The 17489-nt window shown below is 31.4% G+C and overlaps 2 protein-coding genes and 2 long non-coding RNA genes across 7 annotated transcripts in view; 3 read left to right on the top strand and 1 right to left on the bottom strand.

Annotated features, from left to right (window-relative positions):
- The window catches only part of LanB2 (Laminin B2), an 85431-nt gene extending 79018 nt beyond the window's left edge, over nucleotides 1-6413 (top strand). For both annotated transcript variants that reach the window (XM_963539.4, XM_008201012.3), the window contains 5 exons: nucleotides 3873-4243; nucleotides 4290-5016; nucleotides 5068-5763; nucleotides 5820-6097; nucleotides 6150-6413. In XM_963539.4, coding sequence (XP_968632.1) covers nucleotides 3873-4243; nucleotides 4290-4631 — 713 coding nt within the window. In that variant the 3' untranslated portion in view covers nucleotides 4632-5016; nucleotides 5068-5763; nucleotides 5820-6097; nucleotides 6150-6413. The remainder of the gene's footprint in view (nucleotides 1-3872; nucleotides 4244-4289; nucleotides 5017-5067; nucleotides 5764-5819; nucleotides 6098-6149) is intronic.
- A 2415-nt stretch (nucleotides 6414-8828) lies between these two features.
- The window catches only part of DIP2 (DISCO Interacting Protein 2), a 169428-nt gene continuing 160767 nt past the window's right edge, over nucleotides 8829-17489 (top strand). For all 3 annotated transcript variants that reach the window (XM_064358368.1, XM_064358362.1, XM_008201023.3), the window contains exon 1: nucleotides 8829-9041. In XM_064358368.1, coding sequence (XP_064214438.1) covers nucleotides 8957-9041 — 85 coding nt within the window. In that variant the 5' untranslated portion in view covers nucleotides 8829-8956. The remainder of the gene's footprint in view (nucleotides 9042-17489) is intronic.
- On the top strand, nucleotides 9048-9766 carry LOC135266919 (uncharacterized). Its single transcript, XR_010335138.1, has 3 exons — nucleotides 9048-9209; nucleotides 9254-9406; nucleotides 9479-9766. It is a non-coding gene; the product is annotated as an uncharacterized LOC135266919 (long non-coding RNA).
- On the bottom strand, nucleotides 9373-10761 carry LOC107397565 (uncharacterized). Its single transcript, XR_001574648.2, has 3 exons — nucleotides 10044-10761; nucleotides 9733-9991; nucleotides 9373-9679 (listed from the first exon to the last, which is right to left on the bottom strand). It is a non-coding gene; the product is annotated as an uncharacterized LOC107397565 (long non-coding RNA).

The following is a 17489-nucleotide window of genomic DNA, read 5'->3' as shown; positions in this document are numbered from 1 at the left end:
TGATTTGAAAAATCGACAATAAATTGAATTTATTGGGTCTAATACTTTATTAGAGGAGAAAGGGGAGACATGAGGGTCACTGAAGTCTTCAGAGTCGTCTTTATGCTGCATTTTCGTCATTATCTCAAACATTGAAAACTGAATTACAGTTTTGTTCACTACAATATTAACAGATAGATGATTTTTAATATAGATGTTTTGAATAAAACTTATAATGAACTGAAAGCATTGAGTCCAATATTTCTTTCTATAAAAATTTTTGGCCCATCGTCAGATGAAGAACTGTGGTCTTCAACTGGAGAGCCCGAGGGAAGAGAGTAATTTCCTCCCTCATTTCCTTTCATTGGCATACTTGGGGAACGCTTTACACACACTATTTCCACATGAGCACGTATGAATCTTATGATATGCTAATCTATACAGACTCAAAATTGACGCCCGTGCTATAGGAATTTGATTCAAGGGGCTAATACAAATCGAAAGTTAAGAGTAAAAAAATTTCCAATTATTCTTTGTTATCGAGATATTGATAAAACTGTAAATAATAAGCTTTATGCTGTCTTTCAATTATTTGTGTAACATAATTCATTAGTTGATGTTAGCGATGTTAAAATTCTTTTAATCGCTTTCTCTAGTGACAAGTATTATTAATGTCCTTCGATTCTGTATGTTTAAAATGATACTACTGCATCAGTGGATTCGAGATTTTGTCGTTATGTTAAAAGCTTGGCTATAAGTTAGTTGTGTGTATGATGGCAATGCCACTGCTGAGGCTAGTGCACATGCGGAAAAGTTTCCAAATCGCATCGTAGCATATTTTGGGACTACAATTATGGTAAATATGCTTTAAATAAAATTTAATGTTTAAATTTTAAATTTGAGTTTTTTACCAATAACTCGATAACGAAGTCCGATCGGACTATTTTTCACTCTTTACTTTCGATTTGTTTTAGTCTCCTGAAACAAATCCTAAAAGCACGGGCGTCAATCTTGAGACAATCTGTATACTATATAAAATTGCATGTCCTGACTGACTGGCCTATCAACGCACAGCCTAAACGGCTGGGTATAGAAGGTTAAAATTTTTCTTGTAGATAGGTTTTATAACGTAGGCATGAAGAACCCCCAAGCGGTTAAACGTAAAAATTCTTCATTCTTAAAATTACAAATGTAATTCAGTCAAAAAAGAGAAGTGTATTTCAGGATTTTCACAAATCCCTCGAGGGGGTTAGATAGGGTGCTAAAATTTATATGAAAATCCATGATTTAAAAATTATATCTATGCAAATTGATACTTAAGCTTTCGGTTAAAGATGAAAAACGCATGTTCTAGGACTTTTCAAAATCCCACCCCCAAGGGAGTTAAATATAAAAATTCGTCGTGTTTAAACTTTTATTTACAAAATTTGCATCTGGGCATTCAATGAAAAATGGAGAAACACGTATTTCATAATATTTTAGAAATTATTTCCCAACGAGGTTTACTACAGGGTGACCCAGGGGTGCGTAACCGGTCTATAACTTTTTTATTATTTGAAATATTGCCATGTCGTTCTTATTATCCGATAGAACTAAAAATCTTATTATTGTACACAGGGTGCTGTATACAGTCTGGTAAACTAAAGTTATATTTTTGTAATGGAACACCCTATATTATTTACATAATTGGATTCTACGCAAAAAAATCATGTATTTTAATTAATAATTAATACCAATAGTCGACTTTTACTTGAAACATGCAATAAATGTACAGTGTTTGCCAAAACGCAAAAAGTTGAATAACTCATTTTTTTTCAAATGGAACATCATGTATTTCTTTACACGTATCGATAGCATTTTTCAAAAGCTTTTTAAAGATATGCCATTTGTACCTTTAGAAAATTTGAAATATTTCTTAAAGCGTTCAATTTTTTTTCTTTTTTATTTATTTTATTATTAATTCTAGATGAGCAAAATTCATTTATATTATTATATAATAATTAGATTACTTGTAGTCACATTCGTACATGTCAAAAAATAAATTACCATTTGACTTATCAGATGCTAGGATAACAAATTTTTTTGTAATAAAATAATTTTTTTGGAAAATCTCGAAAAATATTTTAAATTTGCTATGCAAACTCCATAGCGTTAGAAAGCTTATCAAAAATTCTATCGATACATAAAAAAACTACAGGCTGTTCTAAGAAAAAAATTAGTTATTTAACTTTTTGCGTTTTGGCACACTCTGCGTATTATCTGCGTGCTTTAACTAAAAGTCGTCTATTTGCTAAAACTACAAGGTATCCTGAATTTTTTGGTTGCAAATTTTCCGGAAAATATTCATAGGCGACTTTGCAGTGATTTTTCAAAAATTGGTCTTTTTTATAACGAAAAGTTGAATAATTCCAAAACGAAAAAAGATACACCCATAATAGTTTATATAAAGTTACATTATCATTTTGAGTAGATTCCAATTATGCAAAAATTAAGGTGTTCCATTTAACAAAATATAACTTTGGTTCACCACCCTGTGCAAAATAAAAATATATTTCTGAAAATTGATAATTGAGCTTTCCGTTAAATTCCCGCAAGAGGGTTAAATGAAAAAATCATTGGTTGCTGAAACTATAATCATGAAAATTGACATTTAGAAAATCGGTTAAAAAAGAGGAAACTCATGATTTTTAGAAATTCCATCTCCAAAGGAGTTAAATAAAAAAATACATCACAATTTGATGTTATATTCCTGAGAACATGTATTTCTGGATTATTGGAAATTACACCCGCAAGGTGGTTAAATAATGATAACAGGAAATAAAAGCTTGTTTGCAATTACGAAAACAACCAAAAGTAACTCGGGTTTGTATTGGATCACGGTTTTAAAGTTCACAATAAAATTTTGTGTTTCTACTTTTAATTGTTACTAAATTCTTGCTTTGTTTTTCTGGGTTTCAAAATAGTTGTGGACATGCGTCTGAAACCGCAAGCGACTGCTAGTGTTTAGTAAATGCAAGTGTAATGTAGACTCCAAACTTCAGGAGCTAGTAGCTCGCCTACGGTTAGTCCTCGGAAAAAAATGCGTATGACCATTTTGAAGGAAATTTTATGAGCTTTAATTTTGGTAAGGTGATAAAAATTGATTGGAGTGATTGTTTTCGAAATATAAGCACAAAAAACAAAAAATTGCAGTTTTAACTCCCTCCTCCTCCTCGAGTTCGCCCCCTCCCACTTTAGGGGATTTTTAATATACAGGGTGTTAGGGAATGGCTTAACAATATTTCGTATGTGAATTTGTCATGCTCAGACGAATTAAAAACCCGTACGTCATTTTTCCAAAAAGTGTGGTTTTTCTTCAGAAGTTTTTATTAACCTACCTGTTGAGAGCCACTGTGTGGCTTTTAGTAGTTTAGTTGCAGTTATTTCTTTCATTAAACATAATGGAGATGGTGACGTATGGTCGTTTTGAGAATTTTTCAAAATCGTGGCTAACATGTTCTTTTGTGAGGGAGGTCCTGGTTCTGGCCTGGTTTGTTTTTTTCGTAAAATTTTATAACATAACACAAATTAAAATAGAAGAATAACGTAGTGAACCAAGATATTAATTTACCTCTGCTGTTTCTGCTGTTAATAACATTAAAATTTACGCAAATTCTTATAAATCTAGATCAGCGGTTGTCAAAATTTGGGAATTTAATTTCAGAACAATTTTTTGGGAAAACTATGCATTTTTGATTTTCATAAATTTTGCTTAATATCTCTTTCTACCTTTAAATTTTTGCGAAACCATTCCCTAACACGCTGTATATCTACCCAAGCATAAAGGAAGCGTTTAAAAAAATCAAATTTTCTAGGAATGTTTTCCACCGATTATAATTTGACTGTTGTTTCAGATTTCGATAAACAGGTGCAGGACAGTAGAGCCGCCTCCGAAGAGGCGTTAAAGGAAGTCGATGAAATCCAAGAGATGATTGATGATGCGTTCGACAAGGCTACAGATGCGGAACTGACGCTTCGGGAAGCCAAAGGCAATGCTGATGCAGCGCTGAAGAGGGCACTCCAAGCGAACGAACTTGCCAAAAACGCCTCAGCTAACGCCGAAAATATCAAAAACGACGCCGATTTGCTGTTCCAGAACGCCTCAGGCTTGAACGAAGAAGCGGATTTGATGGCTGATCGAGTGGAGGCGACCCAGTCGGCTTTACGGACCCTTATTCAGGAAACGAGGTCGAATGATACGCTGATCAACCAAGCCAAAGAAAAAGTGAGTTAGTTGCTGGTGGTTCTTGGTTTTGAATGTGGTGTTTCAGGTCGGACGGGCTGGTAAAGAGACTGAAGAAGTGTCGAAGAAAGTCAGCGACTTGACGAAGAATGTGCAAAGTATTTTAGCCGAATTGGGGAATTTGCCACAAATTGATGACAACGAGTTGGACGTATTGGAGAAGGAGCTGCGGAAGGCTGAAGAAAAAGTCAATGAAGCTAAACTTGACGAGAAACTGAATGACTTGCGGGAGAAACAAAAGGGACAGAACGACTTGATTAATTTTTACAAGACGCAAATTGATCAACTGCAGAGGGAAGTTGAGAACGTTGAACAAATAGCGAAGGCGCTTCCTGATGGCTGTTTCAAGCGACTCGAACTTGAACCTTAAATTCGTTCAGATACTTATCCTTGTAGATTTAGGTTATATACTATATTTTTTCATAGTTTTTAATACCAAAGATTCTATCACAATTTTACACTAAGATATTTTTATTACGTAGTTTCATTACTGCCATATTTTGTGTTCTAAAAGTGTTAAGTATACTCAATTCTTTGTTGTAAATATTGTGTATAATTTGGAACAATAAAATTTCAATTTTATTGGATTTTGTCTTTCGCCGAAACCGGTGCATTGTACTTTTATTAAATCCTTATCAGTAGATTACGAATCTTGTGCAAACAGCGTTGTATTTATATTACTATTAGTTTGCAACACGACACAGAAATGGGTACATTGATATGGATTTTTTGTTGCATCTATTTTTGTGCTGTTGGTAAGCAACAAGCCAAAATTTTTTAAACTCGGTCTCAACTAAATATTTCAGGTGCTGCAAAGAACAGTAAACTCGAACAACAAAAGTGTTATCAAAGTGTAAACATTAGCTATGATGAATTAACTCGACTTATCGATCTCTTTAATTCATCATCTTCTTCGGTTAACGTTTCTAAAATATATGACCTGAATAATCTCGAAAAAAATATCAATGAATTGCAGACAATAGAGGAAGAAACGAGAAAACTGAAAGTGAAGCAAGATAACATTCTTACAAAATTAAATGACACAGAACAAAGTATAAAAAAAGATCAAAACTTGGTCGATGAAATATTGCAAGAGTTGTTAAATTTTTCAAACTATAACAGTTCAGTTAATGAAATTTTGAATGAGGCCGAAAAATACAAAAACAAAATTGAAGACTCGGTTAGGATTGGGAGAAATGTATCTGAAGTGTGCCACCAAGGCCTAAACAAATACAAAGAATTTGAAAGTGTTCTAAATGGACTTGTGAAAAGTTATAATGATGTTGGTAAAATATACGGTGAGGAAATGAATAGAGCCAAGATTGTAAATGAAAGGGTGGATCAAATACTCAAAGAAACAGAAAATGTGAAAAAATATTTTGACGAGATTAAACTTCCTGTAAATCTGGTTGAAAATTACATAAATGACTCGGAAGAAAGATTGAAACATATTATCGAATATTTGAGAAATAATACGAATGTACTAAAGGAGCTTTTAGAAGGTAGGTGCAACAAACTGTTTTATGATTTTATGAAAATTATGTTTTTTACATTTTAGATTCAAGTAAAAAGTTCAATCAACAGTTGATTAATAATGGAAAAGCGGTAGCAAAAAGTATTTCAAATATTGAAAATAATGTCAATGAAATGAATATAGAATTAAACAAATATGAAAACACTTTTACAAAAACAGGATTTCAGCCTACAGTTGATAAACAGTCGGAGAAATTACTCCGTGACATAAATGATGAGCTGGCGAATTTGGAAAAGATATTCGACGATATTGATTTTACTGAAGATGAGAAAAAAACTATATTAAAGTATGACACAAGAAAAGTAAGTAAAAGCAGAATTATTTTTTCTATTGTTTTTATTGCAAATATTCCAGTATTTAGCAGATATTAGAGAAAAAAAGTTGCTTCTAAAAGAATACACGCAGATTCTAGACGTTATACCAAGTGACGAAGAAATAAAAAAAACTAAAAAAGAAATCGAAGACCTGGAGGTGGCTATTGAATCTACTGAAAAGCTACATAAGCTTGAGTCTGAGTTAGATGGTCTTATAGATGTTTCAGAACAAATTAGAAATACGTCTTGTAACGTGACTTCGGGGCTTCCCACATAATTGCATAAATAAACTTTAGCAAATTTAGTTGGGTGTTTATTTTATTCATAAGTGTAGCAAATACTCTGTTTAAGTCGATTTTAATTCGAAGGTTTAATGCAAATCCAATTTATTAAAAGCTGCGCGTAACATTTGAAATACAGGGTGTCTCAGTGGTGTGTAATTGGTCTATAACTTTTTTATTTGAAATATTGCTATGCAGATTTTATTATCCAATAGATAAAATCCACAAACTAAAAATATTTTTATTATACACAGGGTGGTGAAACGAAAGTTATATTTTTTAAATGGAACACCCTATATATTTTTGCATAATTAGATTCTACATAAAGAAATAATGTAACTTTGTATAAATTATTATGGGTCTATCTCATTTCGTTTCGGAATTATTTCACTTTTCGTTATAACAAAGATCAATTTTTGTAAAATTACTACGAAGTCGCCAATGAATATTTTTCGACAAATTTACTACAGAAAAACGCAGAATACCTTGCAGTTTTATCAAATAGTCGTCTTTTACTTGAATCACGCAGATAATGTACAGTGTACAGTTTTATATGTCCAAATCTTGATCTCCGAAACTAAGAGGTTTAGAGAAAAACGAGTGACACATTCTTTAATCCGTTTTCTAAGAAATTAATTTTAGACAAAACCGCATACCGCTATCATTTTTTGCTTTCGACTTATAAACAAAAGTTGACATTTTAGTGTAATCATAAAAAATTATATCTTCCTTATTATAAAAGATACACATTTAAAACAAAGACACTATAAGGCTCATTTTTTACAGAGAATTTAACAATGTTATCAGCGGTTTTTTTTTAATCATTTGTTTAACTGTAATAACATAAAGTTGTATTTTTTAAATGAGAATCATAGTTGGCTATAATACTTTCGAAAAGCTTATTTTTTTCTGAACTGAAAACAATACAAATATAGTTTGATATTTTTATATATTTTTGATAAAAAATATATTTAAAATATTTGAAATTAGTGGGCCATGGAAAAATTATTTCACATAAAAGGTGTGAATAATTTAGAAATTTTGTGAACGGTTATTAAAGTAACAAATGTGAAATTAAAAAAATAAGCTATATTAAAGTTCTTTTATTTGAAGAAATATACAATCGTCGCAAATTTTAATTACATAAAAAATTTGACTGGACACTTTTTTATGATTTATTGAAGTGCAATGAAGGTGACGTTAATAAAGTTGTGTATTTTTTTACCGCAGATGGAATGTGATTTTGGGGGTTTGGATTGTCATTTTTTTGTAAAATAAAATTTTATTTACAAGCAATCATACAATTAATAAATTTTTTCTTTTTTTTCCAACATGTCAATGTAAACTTGCCATTTTAAATCTAAAAACTAATAATTTTTATTAATTGCAAAAATTTCATCTAATAATAATTTATCATGCTGTGTTTATAAATAATTATAAATTATAAATATTTGTTGGGTAATACAATTTTCATAATTTTTTCGTGGCCTACTATGAAGAAAAAGAGAAATGTTTTGTTTTTTCTTAAATATTTAGAAATAATGTATTCCACAAATAGACGTATCAAATCAGAAAAAAATAAGCTTTCCAAAAATATCACAGCCGCCGATGAATTTTTTAAGATTTCGCTAAAATGTCAACTTTTGTTTATAAGTCAACAACAAAAGACGATAGTGGGATGTAGTTTTGACCAAAATTATTAATTCAAAAAACGGACCCGAGAACGTGTTACTCGTTTTTCTCTAAAGCTCTTAGTTTCGGAGATCCTCTATTCGGACATCCAAAATGCAGCACCCTGTACATTACATGCGTGTTTCAAGTAAAAGTCGACTATTGCCAAAATTAGGAGATATTCCGAGTTTTTCTCTTGCAAATTTATCGGAAAATATTCATTGGCGAACTCGCTGTGATTTTTCAAAAAATGGTCTTTTTTATAACGAAAAGTTGAATAATTCCGAATCGAAAGGGATAGGCCCATAATGATTCATACAAAGTTACATTATTTTTTGTGTAGGATCAAATTATGCAAAAATATGTGTTCCATTTTCCATTTAAAAAATATAACTTTGGTTCACAACCCTGTAACAACACCTTGTGTATAATAAAAATATTTTAAATTTGTGGACTTTAAGTCGATCTGTTGAATAGTGAAAACAGCATGGTAATATTTCATGTAACAAAAAAGTTATAGACCTTTGGGTTAATCTGTATTTAATTCAAAACGTGACTGCTTTTGCCACCTAGCGGGCAGAGGCTAGATTAAAGCACAATAAAATAAAACTGTATTTTGCATAAATGAAACCAGATTCTCAATGTTAGCAAACGCTTTTTGCATTTATAACATTTAAAAAAAATAAGAAAGGGGGGTGGGTAGTTTTTAGAAAAATTACAGTGTGACCAACTTCCCAACCTGTCACTTTGACAACCGGACAGAGCTCTATAATACCGATCCGGCAATCTATCAAAATTTCTAAAATGGTAGAAGTACGGTGAAGCAATGGCAAGTGCGGTGTAACGAGAGTGTTTTATGTATTGTTTACATGTGAAAAGTTAGTTTTTTTAAGTCATGGGGGACCTAAACGTGGACATTTCCAAACTACCGGAGGATGTGCGGGAAAAACTAGCCGAACTAGATTTAGAGTTATCAGAAGGTAAGCCTTTTGGGCTTTAGCCCAAAGATTCCCACTTCTCAATCAATAAATGCATTTCGTGTCCAAAATTTGAAAAAGTTGTGGCGAATTTACGCGAAAGGGGCTGTGCCACTTCGCGTGGTACACTTTGTTTACGAACCATTGCACTGGTCACTGCTGGAGGATCAGGTTTGACATACATTTTTTCAATCGAAAATGTGTACATTTTTTAGATTCTTACCATATTTTGACGGTCTTGAACCACAGAAAGGTATTACGAACTGCCATGTCTTTTTATAAATTATTGCAAGGGCCACACCTGGATTTTTCTCAATTCCAAGAGTGTACCTCATTTAACAAGCTTCAAGCACTTGTTTTCCAGTTATGTAATTAATGAATGAGCAATGCTTTAAAATCGCAAGTATTGTGAACTGTTTAATTGACTACCTGTTTTTTAGCGTATGAGTCAGCGTCACCGAAACGAATACAAACATTTGTAGCGACACGTTAAGAAAGATTTTTTATAAAAATGTTTCATTTTAGCATTTTCTATTTTGATTGATTCCCAAAATCAAAATAATTCAGCTCTAGTGAGCCTCTGAGAGATATCCAGTTTCGTGTCCAATCAAATTGCTTTAACGACGTAATTTATAAAATTTCTATAAATTGCATAAATTAGACGTGAGTCATTATTTTCAAGGTTGTATCTTACTGGTGGCCTGTGCAATAAAATCTTTTTTCTCTCATTGTGTTCAATTTCGAGCCTTTGCTGTGGATTTCAGGTGCGGAAGGTTGTCGTTTGTTCTAATTTCGTTATCGTCTATAGATCGTGTCCTGGGGCCTCTTCCAACCCAATAAAATCGATCTTATTGTTTGAGACGTCTGAATAATTTGGAGGAAACAGAGAACTGAGTCGTGAATCCTTTGGAAATAATTAGTCGTGCAGTGAAAGGAAACGTTTTTGCTTCTTGCTGTAAAAACTTGGAGTGTTAGAATAATGATGCTAATAAATGTGATAACTGCCTCAAATTAAAATCTTCAATTTACGTCTCAGTCTTGAGTGCAGTGAACCTAATTATTGTATGATGTGTTATCGGTGGATCTTGATGGTTTAACACTTCCTTTCGCTTAAACGATTTATTTTGTCGAAAACAGGAAGTTGACGTTACCGAGTTAGGTTGGGTCAGGTTTTGATAAAAAGTGAAAAATTTGAATTTTAAATTTCGTCGAACAATGACGCTCACACGTGACAGTATTTTCAGTGGCTTCGTTGTTACCATAAAACCGTCGCTCTGTACATAATTGGGCCCATTTATGAGTCACAGTTGAAGGGTTTATTGACGTGAAAATCGTTATCGTTTACAAGTTGCATCCGATGATCGAGCGTGAACTTTAAGAAATTCTGTTCTACCGGACAATGCCAATTATTATTGTCAGTGCCACTTTAGCTCGTCACGTAATGCATTTAAAATGCAAGTCGCGATTCTAACGACGAGGTTAAGATTTACTTTATTATGATTTATTGCATGTACATAAATAACAGTTGAAGAGACGACGAGTTGAGATGCTTCATTTGGTCTTTTCGTGTCGACGACAATGTGTAAAAAGTCGAAGCGATCTAAAAGGAAGTGACATGATCTTGACTTGCGAAGGACAAGAATTTCTAATGACTGGAATTTTTAGTCGAATTTGGAATTTATTTGCAACTTTACGCGAGAAATAAATATTTTAAGTAGCTTGCTTTTGGTATGCACATTTTTATGGTGCGTCATTGACTTGAACACTTTGGAAACCTACACGCGGAAGAAATGGTGGAATACCAGCTGACTCACTGGAAGTTGCTCACCAAGTTTTTTTTTTCAAAAAAATGCAATAAAAATTAGTTTTATCTCAGGTTTTCTTATTTTTTTTTGTTATATAATAAAATATACATGTTGCTTCAAAAGGTTTGGACAGAGGCTTATACAGGTTGTATGATGTTATTTCTCTCACTAAATTGTCTTCTCTAATGTATTGCACTGTACTTTTGACCAAGTAGTTGATGGATCGTTATAATGAAAAATAAAAGCATAAAATCATTATCATCATCATAAACGGTAATTTTTAATTGGAGAGAAAATACTACCTTTTATCCCGAAATATACGTGCATTTAGCAGTGGTAGCAGAGTGAGAATGAAAATTACTCAAACTTATGTATTTGTGCATTATTTTTTGAAAATCATCAAAAAACGAAATTTTTTTTGGGCTAATCTCACCATTAGTCAAAGGCTGTTTGACTTTGATGAGTAATTTTTATAACTTCTTTGAAATTTGAAGGAAGCTTTCTGATTTTTTTTTCAGATATTTCAGTCAACTATGCGTCGTCATAAGCACGTTGTAGTAGAGCGTTGTTTTAGCGTATTAGCTTCCCATTAGAGAATTTTAATATGTCTCTAGAGTTATTGAATATCATTATTAAAACATGTATTTTTCTACTTTGTTGGAAAACACGTGTTTGGAAGACATTTTGTATGAATGTTCTTTAAAGTTGTTGCAAAAAACAACAATTTGTAGGACAAAATTTAGTGTAGGTTTCAGATTAACTAAAAAGCTGATTACGAGAAAGACATGTATCACTTAAATCATGTGAATAAGAATTTACTGCCAAAACCTTTATTTACTCTGTGCCTGCAACCGAACGATCGTTCCAATTTATTTTAGATAAATTGTTAAAAAATTACACACATGGTGAGTCATTGATATGGGCGTGCTCGATTGCACCTACACTGTTAAAGATATCGAAATAAATCAAATGGCACTGCAAATGGGAAGTCAAAGTGCACGTTCCAAAATTATTTTGGCCTATACAGGGTGTTTCATTTTTAAAGTGCAGCCTTTAACATTGTTGTTTTAAATGGCATCTTCTGTATATTTGTACATATTTAAATGTGCACTTTTTTAGGTTTTATAAATCAGTTTAGTTTTTTCAATTTGCTTTAACCGTTCAGAAGTTTTTTTAAATTTTTTTTATTTAATTTTTTCTACATTTTTTGCGTCTGCAGGCACATAATAAAAAATCGCAGTGCTCTTGGTTTTCGAGATATTGAGTTGGGATTTTATCTGTGTGTAAATAACTGTCGGGGTATCTTTCGGCGACAAGATTGTCCATTTGCATTGTAGTATTACCATGCTGTGATACATTCATTTTGGTAAGCTTTGAAGGACCATAACTTAATTTTTTCAAATAGCACTTTCTATATTTTATTACTGAGTATTATTCAGCATCTCATTTTACATCTTTTTCATCTCTTAAATCTTTTTCCAAGTTGAAGTTTCGGAAATAACCCGGTTTTTCTGAAAAATGCACATAAAATCTCTTGGATACCAACGTAGTGTGCCATGTAAAACAATAAATTCTGATATAACAACATCAGACTAGCGTTTTTTGTATGTCACGTATTGATTTTGTTGTGAAAATGAATTTTTCATGTAAAATGCATACAAATCTCATCGACATATAAACTTTGATTTTGATAAGAAATCATTAAATAAAAATAAAAAAACGACGGCACTACCAAAGAAAATAAACAAGAAAGAATTATAAAAGCTTTTGGTAGAATTGATCATGCCACATTAGAAGCGGTGACTATTTATAAAGAATAACCAATGTTTTACTTTATTGCTTAAGAAAGTCGTCATTTTAAACAGTATCGTAATGTAAGTAATGTTATCGCTGTTGATTTGTTTTACCTCAGTTTTTTCTATTTCCTTATTTCTTCATTCTAAATTTCTATCATTTTTATTTAATAATTTAAGAAAAACCAAATTATCTCTTCAACTATCAACACTTGAGAGGTAAAAAAGATATAAAATAACTAAATAAGACGCTGTAATAAATTACAGGGGGTGCTATTTAAAAAAAATAAGTTGCGATTTTTAGACGCACTAAATATGTAATTAAAAAATTAAATAGTTACCAAACGGTTAAAGTAAATTGCAAAAACTAAGCTGATTTATGAAGCCTAAAAAAGTGCAAATTTAAATACGTACAGATATACAGCAGGTGCCATTTAAAAAAATTATGTTAATGGCTGCACTGTAAAAATGAAATACCGTATATAGGGCAAAATAATGTTAGAACGTGCACTTTGACTTTTCATTTCCAGTGCCATTTGATTCATTTCGATATTTTTGACAGTGTAAGTGCAATCGAGTACGTTCATATCAATGACTCACCCTGTATAGTAGTCTTTCTATTTCACTAATAAAAGAATCACAATGTCTAATAGTAAGTATTCTCGCAAATTTTTCAACAAAATTTTAATTCCTAGAGTCAGTAATAAATAATCACCAACATTCCAGATTCAAGTTGCGTGCGGCAGGCCTAAAAGTTTTGATTCATTTTTTCTGATATTGTTTTATTTGTCGTAATTAGCATGTGTTGGCTATTCGAAGATAACTTATGAGGTAAAAATGTAAAATGTCACGACCGGAATAAATAACATTGTAGTTTCAAACGGAAGTCACAAAAATCTAACATTGGTAAAATAAATATTTACTAGCTGTACTAAAAATAACTGAACTAGAACTGAATTAAAAAACTTGAAAAAGTGAGGTAAAGGTCAAAATTATTATATGAGAGAGATAAGAATTTAGAGTTTGAGTTTTGTTATTCAGCATCGATTGGTCTAAACAATGGTTTGGCAAACTTTCTATCGCAATATCAGTGCTTGAGGGCAAAACCATTGCCTTTCTCTTCTAAAGAAAATGTTTCTTATATAGCTTTTGCCACCGTTTAGTGGTTAAACTTAATTCATTATAAAAGAGCAGATAATAATAGCTCGAACATTCTGCAACATGACAAGTTCAATATGGTTTTGATACGTGCTTTTAATTGTGTTGTCATGGACAATTATATCGCAAAGAAAGCTACTATGACCAGCAGAAGCTTTGTTGTCTGCATTTCTTGCAGATGTCGACTGTATTGGACGAGATTTTGTGATAAAACAGACTAATTAAAATAGTAATTTTTCGCTGGTTGAAAGTGCATCACAGGAATCAGAGACGATTGAGGATAAGGATGCAGTCACGCCCAAAAGTTGAACGCGCAAATCACAGAATAAATGCTGCTTTTTTGGGCGAATCAGACCGTGGCTGGAACAAATAAGTTGATATTTTTTGCATCTTGAAGGGATTGTAAATCTTGAACAGTTTTCTCAGATTCGAGACGATCAATATTCAAAATCGGTAAAGTGATTACAAATTCCTTCGGTTTCTTGCCGTTCGCGCCTTCCACTCGTGCAATTTCCCGGATGATTAATATTGGTTTTAAGGTTCGTCTCCTTTTCAATGTGATTAAAACTCATTACAGTAAAATCAATAATCGTGACGCGATTCAGTTTCCCTAAAATGACGATCTGGTTGATTAAATTTATCAACTACTAATCAGTTCATTATAAAATATTTACTAAAAATCTGAAAAATATCGAATTTATTTTTTGGATAAATTTTGGCACGGTAAACAAACTCTATTGAATAGTATGTGAAAAGTGGGTCAGTTTGAAGCGAAAACGCATTTGCTTTGTTTGCAAAATAAACAATTATTATTTATTTGGTCGTTCTATTATGTCAAGAAAATGGTTTGAGAGATGAGCTCCGAGAAAAATCTTTTTCAAGTCGTAGGATGTCATGGTGCATTTAACATGGAAAATGAAATGCGGGATAGGGATTTTAAAATGCGTTATTTGTGTACGCACCAAATGTTCTGAATCATATTGATAGAAAAAAGATCGAATGTGGTTTTGGAATGTTGAATAAGCATTTGCGGGATTTTCTAGAGAAAGTCATTTATCATATCAGCGTAATCTAAATTAAACACTAAAACGCTTTGTTTAAGATAACGATAAAATTATGGCAGTTGAAAGTTAGGTCGCGTCGGCTGGTTCATATTTACTCCAGAAGACATTCTTTTGTGTTTCGATGACATTTTGTTTCTTTGTCACTTGCAGATAATTTTAGATCTTTTAATGGATCCAGTTTTCAATTTAATCTCTATAAAGGTTAACTTCCTGTTCACGTCACAGTTGTGAGATTACAGTTTTTCAGAATGAGGATGGGACTCTGAAACTTTGTAATAGTACTGTAAATTTTTTTAATATGTTATCTTAGAAATAAATAATCACAAAAAGTGAGTAATTTTAGATGAAATATCACTATCTGTATTGTGACGTGCAACACTGTACTGCACAATTCAGATCTAATCTAAAGTACTTTTCGGATTGCATGTTACAAAGTGGGGAACAGATAGAATGATTTAATAACACGTCATACAGCCCTATGGTTTTCATATGGTATACTGGGGCCCCTTATATTAAAATACAAGTTGATTAGTTCAAGTGTCAAGTTTTCTATTTAGAATTTATACTGGGTGATTCTTTTAGGGCCTACATTAAAATCTTCTAAATTGCTAGAACTTTAAAATTTTGTATACGATCCAAGTCGACCATTCTGAGTTCAAGTAACTTATTTTCAAAATGGCTGAGCTTCCGGAAATACAAAAAATTGGCGCCAAGTTTAAAATTTTAAATAGTAACTACACATTTTAATAACGTATTTGAATTCATCTTTTTAAGCTGAGTAACATTTACTCAGGTTGTTGGTACTTATATCTGTTATAGTCTTTGACATATGTTAATTTTTACCTAAGAGTTTACCTAAAATATCACAGCTCTTGAACTCTGCGATAAGCGAATATTTTTTTTTGCATTCGGTAACCGAACGTCTGATGTCTTCTAGAATTTTCAAAATTGTCATCTGTCAAAATTCATGGCTAGTATGATTTTTCCAAAATGGTTATCAAAAAACTGCTATAACTCAGTTTTTTCAAATGGAACGACCTTATTTTCTTAACGGCAATCGAAAGAACATCGATATTTATGGTGAATTTTATCAATACCTCCTATACCTATTTCTTACACTTTTTGAAAAAAATCACAAAAAACGGATTTTACTTCAACAAATTAACAACAATTGTCAAACTTCCATATTTTAATTTAGTTTTTAGGTGGTTCATTATCGAATAAGTTAGATAGATAGATAAACAATAATATTTAATTATCGTTTATTATAACAGTGAATTATGTAGAGCTTATTCCAAATTTGGTGGCGAACTAACACTGTCAAAAGTGACTGTAACTTTGACATTAAACTTATGTTTACTATTGAAAAGAAAATCGCTTTTTGGCTTCGTAATAAAATGTCTTTCAAACACACTGTTAGTCTTTTTTAAAAAATATAATAGAATACATAAGATGAAGAATAATGAACAAATTATTAACAATAAAAGTAATATTTCTATGTATTTTCGTCCTCAAAATTTAAAATCTTAAAATGACAAATTTTCGAGAAAAAATATGCACGCTTATGTATTTCATTATTTTAACCAAGTGGGTGCATTTTAAGAGTCTTTTATGTCACTGTCAGTTCGCCACCAGATATGGAACAACCTCTAACTAAGTCAAACTGACACCAAATTTTGAACTTCTTGAAAACGGTGAACATATCTAACATTTCTTTTAATTAAAAGCACAATTTTATCGTATTTTCCGAAAGTTTACTTAATTAAAATTGTAAATAATGAACTAAAATTCAGTTTTTTGCGATTATTTCAAAAACTGTAAGAGACAGATATAGAAGATGTTAATAAAAGTCTTCATTAAAATTGATGTTTTTTTGATTGACATTGAAAAATTAGGGTCATTTCACTTGAAAAAACAGTTTTATAATCATTTTTTAATCATCACTTTCATAAAATCTTAGTAGCCTTGCAATTTGACTATTGACAATCCTGGAGATTTGAAAAGACTCTCCGAACTTTTAAGTGTCAAATGCAAGAAGAATTATTTGCTTATTGAAAAGTGTTCACGAGATGTGATATTTTAAATGAACACCAGCAATAGAAAATTTGTATAAAAAAATTGGCATATGTCGAAAACTATAACAGATAAGTACTAACAATTAGGGTACATTTTACTCAGTTTTAAGAGGCGAATTCAAAAATGCAATAAAAATAAGCAGTTACTATTTAAAATTTTAAAGTTGGCGCCAATTTTTCGTAGTTCCAGAAATTCAATCATTTTGAAAATAATTTAGTTGAACTCAGGATGGTCGATTTGGATTGTACACAAAATTTTAAACCTCTAGCTACATTAGAAGTTAAAAAGTTTCTAATGTCGGCCCTAAAAGAATCAGCCTATATATGCTGTTATATATTTATTTTATATACTATACTTTTTTTACAAATAGTAAATTTGTTACCTGCACTAATCAACTTGTATATTCTATGAAATTGGCTCCAGGTCATTTCTTTTTTATTTTACTTTTAATCTGAACATTTTTTTGTTTTGTTAATTATATTTTACTTATCTTTATAATAAAACATGTGATAGGGAAAATAAAAACAAGAAAAGTAAAAAAAATATTTGTTTATT

This window comes from Tribolium castaneum, chromosome 1 (genome assembly GCF_031307605.1).
Source record: "Tribolium castaneum strain GA2 chromosome 1, icTriCast1.1, whole genome shotgun sequence".
Taxonomy (NCBI): Eukaryota; Metazoa; Arthropoda; class Insecta; order Coleoptera; family Tenebrionidae; genus Tribolium; species Tribolium castaneum.
The sequence above is the reverse complement of the archived record's forward strand: the minus strand, read 5'-3'. Positions and strand labels throughout refer to the sequence as shown.